The sequence below is a fragment of the Montipora capricornis genome, chromosome 6, assembly GCF_036669925.1.
Source record: "Montipora capricornis isolate CH-2021 chromosome 6, ASM3666992v2, whole genome shotgun sequence".
Classification (NCBI taxonomy): Eukaryota; Metazoa; Cnidaria; class Anthozoa; order Scleractinia; family Acroporidae; genus Montipora; species Montipora capricornis.
The window spans coordinates 12,196,652-12,204,405 of record NC_090888.1 but is presented as its reverse complement, the minus strand read 5'-3'; the positions used below and the strand labels follow the sequence as shown (position 1 = coordinate 12,204,405).

Below are 7,754 nucleotides of genomic sequence, written 5' to 3'. Positions count from 1 at the left end.
CACCACCGCCGCCATTAATCGTCAGCCCTGTATTTGATGGCCTGGATGGGGATTTCTTAGTACGACATTCACAAGACAAAGCTGTTCATGAAAGTCTGTTCACATATGGTAGAGACTTTTCAGTTCGTAGTAATGATACCTCACAGGGAGTTTCGTTTGTTGATGGAAACACAAGCGCATCAGAGTCTTACAGAGCCAGGCCATATTTTGGGGCCTGTCAGGCGGCAGTAGGGAATAATTCGTATGTGAGATCAGATGGCAGTGCTTTTTCACATGTCCGTAGTGGTGGTTTTGAAAGAGCAGGATTACTCGGGGGAAGTTCTTCCAATGAAAGCTTGTATGGATACAGCGCGCCTGCTGCATCAGCACCTTTGGATCGTCACACAGGTCTAAGTAATTCCACTTTAGGTTGGAATGGCTCATCACGCAATGGTGCAAATAATGTTGATGGCTATTTTCCCACAAGTGGATTTCTAAATATTGATCATGGTGTAACAACGCAAAGAGAGTATAACAGAGAATCGCCTTTCCCTTACGTTCGACATAACACACACGCGGGACAAACGCCATTGCATTGGCGGAGTAAAGAAATGTCAGAAATCACCCCTTCGGGTTTTGCTTATGAATTAACTAGTTCGGGCTTTCCTTTTGGCCCATTGGGTGATGGTGCTCCTGGAATTCGGCTGGGACAATCAGTATGTGACACTCGAAGGCATGTCGTGAGTGACGGTGGTTCTGCGTTCATCGATGTGCAGGCCGGGAATGAAGGGTCACACAATGCTGATTTAGCACTCGGACAACAATCACTTGCGAATAGGCATTACGAACCAGGTACCTCCGCTGGAAGTGATGTCATTGTGGACAATTGTAGTTTGCCTCCTCCATTCTCCGTTTCGGCCTCCAGTGTTTCTTCTACCAGAGTTGTCTCCTCTACCACAAGTGGGCCTCTTGTTATCAGTGCAAGTGACAATACACCGAGTCTTGTTAATAACACAAGTGCAAATTCAGTTTTTCCCGCAACCACACCTGGTAATGGTAATTCAGAGACTAGCCTTGCGCCAAGTTCTGGTAATGTCGATGAAGACAACTCCAGAGGAGCTTTGTTAAACAGAGACAATGGAACAAACTGTATGGAGCCGGTCGACGATTCTCTTGCTTTAGAACGACGTGCGGCAGATGCCTCTGCTCTAATTCAACGGGTGCTTAGGGAAAGAGAAGAACGGGAACAGTTTGGAAGAGAAATAGAGAGAAAGGAACGAATGATTAGGGAAAGACGAGAGAGAGAAAGGAGGGAAAGAGAGGAAAAAGAGATGCAGGAAGCCGAGCGATGGCCGCAGCAGCAGGAGGCTGTTACTGCCCGCTCCCCGTGGCTCTGCGAACATTACCAGCGACATTGTCGAGTTCGGTTCCCTTGTTGTACACAATTCTATCCTTGTCATCGATGCCATAATAGCTCAAGAAATTGTGAAAATGAAGAGGCCAAGGCATGTCATGCGACACACCTCAAGTGTTCTTTTTGCCAGCATGAACAAGAGGTAAGCTGTTTTCCATGTTGCAGGCAGGGAGCTTTCAAGTTTGCATGAGATTGAGCTTTCAGGCGTGTTTGAGGGAGGGAGGGGAACTTTGAAGCTCGCTGCGAGCGGGAGCTCGAACTAATTGAAAAAAAAAATGAAACACTTAGCCTACATAAACACGACTCAATTGCGGCTTCTTGGTAGAGCATTGCAGAGGTCATGGGTTTAAATCTCGTTGAAGCCACATGAATTTGCATTGCTCAGTATATCCAGCTGAATTTTTTGGTATCGTAGTCGCATATCGGGCGATTAAACCTCAATTTGGTAGGTCTTTTGTTCGATTTCTGCTAGCAAAGTCCAAGCGAAAGACAATGCAACCATATTAAGTAGCCATTGCAAAAGGATTCAAGAGCGATTTCATAAAGTTATTCCTAGAAACTTGATGGTATTAATCTAAATAAGGCAGTTTAGATAAACTCCTAAAATATACATTATTTCTGAAGCAATCTTAATTCTTTGTAGCCCAATGGGAAACTACATGACATTTCCTTTGAAGTAAAATTGGCGATGTTCTTAGGTTTTGTCCTTTTGGTATATTCGGATAAAAAATGCCATGCCCTTTGCTTTGCTTTGCAACAATCATTGGAAGATGTTTTCACATTCTCTTTTTTTTTTCCGGAAGATTGATGAAAACAGTGGAGTTTGCGGCAAATGCAGTGCAAAGATGGCTGCCTATTTTTGCTCTATATGTAAACACTTTACAAACGTGGACAAGAATCCTTATCACTGTGAAAAATGTGGAATCTGCCGGTGAGTTAGCCAGAAAACTAATGGAATTCTTTATCTGCAGAATGTGTTTAAATAGGAAGATTAGGGATTTTAATATCCACGACGTGGTCGTCAACGACAAGACAGCAAAACAACAACATCATTGGTTAAACGGGGAAAAATAATCGTGCTGCACTTGAAAGTTATGAAAAACAAATCATGATAATGTCAAATTGAGCCGTAAAATGTTTATGTAGTAGAAAACAATCATTTTTATTGGCTAATCATGTTAGTTACCATGACGAAACCTATATGAAAGAAAAAAGTAATATCTCCACTGCGCGCGGTGAAGACATGGTTTTTTTTAGTAAAAAGGAAAATCCTAGTATTTCATCAGTACATATATAATAGTCATATTTTTCTTGTGACGCAGAATCCATGCCGACAAGTCTTTCCACTGTGAAGTTTGCAATGTATGTTTGGATAAACGACTTGAGGGGAACCACAAATGCCGTCCCGATTCCGGTCACGATGAATGCTGCATCTGCTTGGAGGTTTGCTCGAATTTCAGGAATTAACTTTTTGTGACCTACTCCATGTCTCTTTTTGCTAAGCACCAAAGAGGTGTTGTTTTTTTGATAGCCCATTACCGAGTTGCTGTTTGCGTCTGTTTGATAGGAAATCTTGATACACAACAATACAGATGAACAGTAGTCGAACATGTTCCTGCCGTTCAACTGATTTTCACATGACTGCTCTCGCTCCAAGACTAGCTTTGAAACAGGGGCAAACAGCAGTTTTGTCTTAGGCTAACCAAAAGAACAGTTGTTATCTGGCTAATCGCAAAAGGTGCAGGCGCAAGGATTATGTGCAGGCGGCGCCAAGCGCCTGGAAAAAGCGCAATAGCAAATCACTGTTTGTTTAGTGTTATCCTCTGATTTTTGTGGCAGTGTACTTTATAAGTGCACTACACACGATGTCATCGGGTGGTAAGAGTGAGTGAATGAGTGAGTGTAAGTCTATGGTGGCAAATAGGCCCGTAGCGCGTGCATAAGTCACGAAAATGAACAGGTCTGTTGGAAGCGCGCTTCAATTGCAACAAATGCGCCCCAAAATTTGCAAGAATTTGTGACGCTGAGTAATATAATAAAGCGGCTTCTATTTCCAAAACGATGAAATGACCTGTTGATAAAGAACGTCGCCTAGAGGAGAGCGAACTTTTGACTTTGCAGAAACAATGGTCAACCTCAAGAGTTGAAGGGAACGTGATCAACATGTCAGCCTCGATTCCCTTTTGTTTTCGTCAGTCTTTCTGGGTTAAGCATTTTACTGGGAAGCACATGTCTTCGAAGGGGGCTATTTACCTAAGACATCTACCATGGCACTATAATGATTTACAATACCAAAACAATATCGTGTACTATTAGGGCTGCATATTACGCAAAGACAACTTGAATCTCCTGGAAAACAAAACGCAGCTGAGTTGACAGTTATGGAATTGAGCACTTTGTCAAGTTACTGCACTACCACACTACGTGATCATTTTCTCAGCCATCCAGTAGTAGTCTTGATTTTCCAAAATAACGAGCGGGCTTCTAAATGCACGCTAGGGCACGAGTGCGCTTGAAGTCATCGTTCAATTTTGAATTATTTCTATGCTTTTTGCGCTCGTTCTTTTGTAGGATGCATTCAGTGGCTGTCAAATATTGCCATGTTCTCACAAGGTGCATCGGGAGTGTGCCATAGCAATGATCCAAAATGGCATGTAAGTACAAATTTCTTTATCTTATACAGTTCTTGCTTTGTTTTTAACAGTGGTTCTTTGTCTTGATTATATTGAAGGAGCAACTACCGGGGTGCTTGCTTTTTTCCCAAATGCAACTGTTTATGTTTAAGTTGTGTTATGTAAAACCCGATGAGGACTTCAGTTGTCATTTTGCAAGCAACTACTTGTTTTTTTTTTAATACACATTGTTACGCCCACAAATAACTTGTTCCCCACAGACCGTATTCATGACTGGCGACCAAAAATAAGTCCTTTCTCCTTGTGCTATCTCAACCAACCTCGTTAGCATGTTTTGGCGCCTAGTGAGTCCATAACAAATTCTGACCACAGTGATGACGAATGTGGTTGTCGATAAAAGAACAGACAATGCTGAACCATGTTCGATTTGCTTTTACCACGATATTCAACGTAAAAGAAAATGTTCATTTTAGAGTGTGACCAGGATCGTGACCGTGACAAAGAAACAGGAAGCGTTGTCAATAACTTTCTCGCAATTTGATTGGTTAATTTCCCAGAAATGTGCGTTTCTTGTTGGCTATTGCGAATGCGTGACACATTGACTGGAGCAGCGTTGTCAAGATTCTTATCGACAACGGCAAATTAGCCAATCAGATTGCGAGGTTACAAGCAATTGTTGAAAAATTGGTTATTTACCATGGGTAATGCAGCTTGGCTAGACAGTGTGTAAGCGCGGTTTTTCAATTTTTATACATTTGTCGGTAAATTCCGTGTTGACTATTAAACAACGAAAAAAATTCCCGCTTCTTAGCTCAGCTGTACACACCACTGCAAATGTTAAAATCTTCGAACAGATGTAACTGTAAAAGTATATCCTGTGGTTAAAACTTTGAAAAAAATTGTGCGAGTGTAAGATCCCTTTAAAGAATAGCCATTCAGAAATACTTTCAACCGTATCGGAAAGGATTTAGAGGGGTATGGATGAGACACGAATAGCAAGTTTCCTTTGGCTTTTTCCCTCATGAAATAGTTTTTTTTTAATTTCTCCTTATATTTTACTGGTTTGCTTTGCAGTCGCACTTGTCCAGTTTGTCGACACCCACTGTACTCAGCACCAAGTGAATGAATGACACGCGGAAAGATTATTCGGTGACTTGCATCGATATCTGGGCACGTACATGTAGGTAGCACGCAATACATAACGCCGCAGTTCAACAGGCAAAATGGACTCGGGTGATTTAGTCAACGCTAAAAATTACATGACTCGTTTTGTCTTGAAAAAGATCCTGCAGTTAATTTTCAAACGTTTGATCCAATGCCTCAGCATTAGTAGCTTAAATGATTAATTGTTCGTGACGTCCACATTGTTGTTTAGGTTTAGGATGCAAGTTAAGATTGCAAACGATAATTATTGATTTTTCTTTGCTAAATTGTTCTGTATTTACTCCCTTTCTTTGCGATCTAATCCCAAAGGAAAGAAAAAGTAACCAAAAAAAAAATAGCTGTTTGGATTTTAAGAGGAAAAAATGCGAGGCGCGTTTAGGGTTGGACACTTCTGAGAGCACTGGCCATTCGGGCGAGTGACCCTCAAAATGCACTCGCCTAAAAGGCCCCCCAACCCCCTTCCAATCTCTCTAACCAATTTAGTCATCTTTTAATGGCCAACTTGCCATTTCGTAGAAAACTTCCTGGTCCTTGTATTCACAGACAGCTTTTGGGGCTTTTTCTTTCTTTTTCTCGTCGACAACTTTAGAAACTCCGGAAATATATTTCCACATTTTGGCCGCGATCAGTTTAGTTCATTTTTGAAGTTACCGGGAGAAGACGCATTAATCAGTGCTGGCAAAGTACGGGAAAACAACTCGCTTGCAACGTCGTTGAGCACGTTGCAGACCGAGGATTATTACTTCAATGAACAATTCTATTTAAAGACCTTAAATCCCAAGAAAACACATTGGAGACACGTACTTTATAATTTTTTTTTTTTTTGACGAGTCTTCGTGATATCCCTGCAGTTTGCGAGTAAACTTGTCCGTGCTTCTCAGGAGGGCCTTGAGGCGCCATGTTTACCTGGTCACCGATGGCTCGATAGTGGCCAGCAGTATCACTTACCAAGAAGCCATATTTCATACAATTTTTCTATGTACGAAGCCCAATTTTGCCTTTTAGCGCTAATTTATTAGACAGTTCGGAATATAAAACTTTGTAAAATAGAAATGGTAAGTTTTTGTTGAGGGATTTTCTTGGTAAAATGGAATGTAAAAAGCAGTGTTTATTTTGCAATTTAAAGAATTTCTTGGCGACGAAAATCGTACTCGCCAAACGGGCGGGTGATCGATGATTGCGCTCGTCCGACACTTTAGAGACTCGCCTGGGCGAGCGGGCGAGTGCCAATGTCCAACCCTGACGTTTTTGGATGAAATGAATAAAATTTTGCCGACCTCTTGTTGCAATTAATGGCGGTGCCGAAGAATGCTTTTTTTAAAATCATTGTCCCGAACTTGCATGGAGCAAAATCGGTGTGAACGGTGCAAAAGTTTGGACAAAATTGAAAATTTATTGTCGGGTGTTCATGCCTACGTATAGAGCGGTTTTCAATTGAGTGTCGACAGTAATTAGCGAATTACTTTGGCTTATGATTAGTTCATTCAGTGATTGGTTCAAAGTTTTCGCGCCACTTTTTCAACCAATCAGAAGTGAAACCAAAACCGATCGTAGCTTGCGCGTGTACATTTTCCCGCGCTTTGTGTCGGCTACGTGTAATTACTTCGAGTTTTCATTGGTTTACTTGATTGTCGTCGTCCTTTTTGATTGGCCAAAGTAATTACTTACACGTGCTGACAAATTACATTGCATTTTCATAGAACCTCTGAACCTTACAATTATAACTTGAGGGGTTCGAACTATGACTTCCAATTACCGCTACCTAAAACGAATTTTCTTAAACGTTCTTTCTCTTGTCGAGGTGCAATGGCTTGAACCGACTGTCACATCAAATACCTGAGATAAGGGATCTTGCAAGCTTTAAACGTGCGATATCCTAGGACACATTTTACATCGCTAGGGCACATTTTTACATGGCTTGTTTCGTATTATTATATAGTAAGCTATGATTGTTACTAATCATTACTATTGTTTAAATTTCCTTGACATTAAATAATTTTGAGCGCAAAGTTATACCTAGTTCATTAGTCGTTTTAACATTTATATCTTGTAATTCTTGTTATTTTAGCATTTATATCTTGTAACTCTTACACGGCATGCCTGAAAACCAGCTTGCTGAGCCATTTACCGTGTTTTAAATAAAGTTGATTGATTGATTGATTGACTTTGGTTTTGGTTTTACGATACTCGATTGAAACCTCAGATTTAGCCATTTCACGTCGAAAAATGCCCCGACTGTAAAAGGCACGTTCAGGGCGAGCAGAGCCTTTGTTTTTGTTCATTAAACCCACCCTTTTCTCGTTTCAGTCCTTGACCCTTTTTTTTCCTTTTCTTTTCTTTTTCTTCTTTTTTTTTTTTTTTGGGGGGGGGGGGGGGAGGTCGAGATTTTCCTGCGCTTGCGTAAGAATCCTTTGCCTGATAGACAGACTTGTCAGAAAAGGCAGCCCAAGTAGGATTCGAACTCGGTGATCCATTTCATATATCATTTCATCGTTAATAGACAGGCAGAATATTTATTAGACAATTGTGTGCGTGACCGGAAACGAGATTTTTGTGTTTCCGTT

General features: G+C 41.1%; 1 protein-coding gene across 5 annotated transcripts in view; it reads left to right on the top strand.

Moving 5' to 3' along the window:
• Positions 1-7,347, top strand: part of LOC138051550 (uncharacterized) — a 34,943-nt gene extending 27,596 nt beyond the window's left edge. For all 5 annotated transcript variants that reach the window (XM_068897774.1, XM_068897772.1, XM_068897771.1 and 2 more), the window contains 5 exons: positions 1-1,535; positions 2,197-2,324; positions 2,716-2,836; positions 3,965-4,047; positions 5,101-7,347. The exon at positions 1-1,535 is cut by the window's left edge and continues 906 nt beyond it. In XM_068897774.1, the coding sequence (XP_068753875.1) occupies positions 1-1,535; positions 2,197-2,324; positions 2,716-2,836; positions 3,965-4,047; positions 5,101-5,152 (1,919 nt within the window). In that variant the 3' untranslated portion in view covers positions 5,153-7,347. The remainder of the gene's footprint in view (positions 1,536-2,196; positions 2,325-2,715; positions 2,837-3,964; positions 4,048-5,100) is intronic.
• The last annotated feature ends 407 nt before the right edge of the window (positions 7,348-7,754 follow it).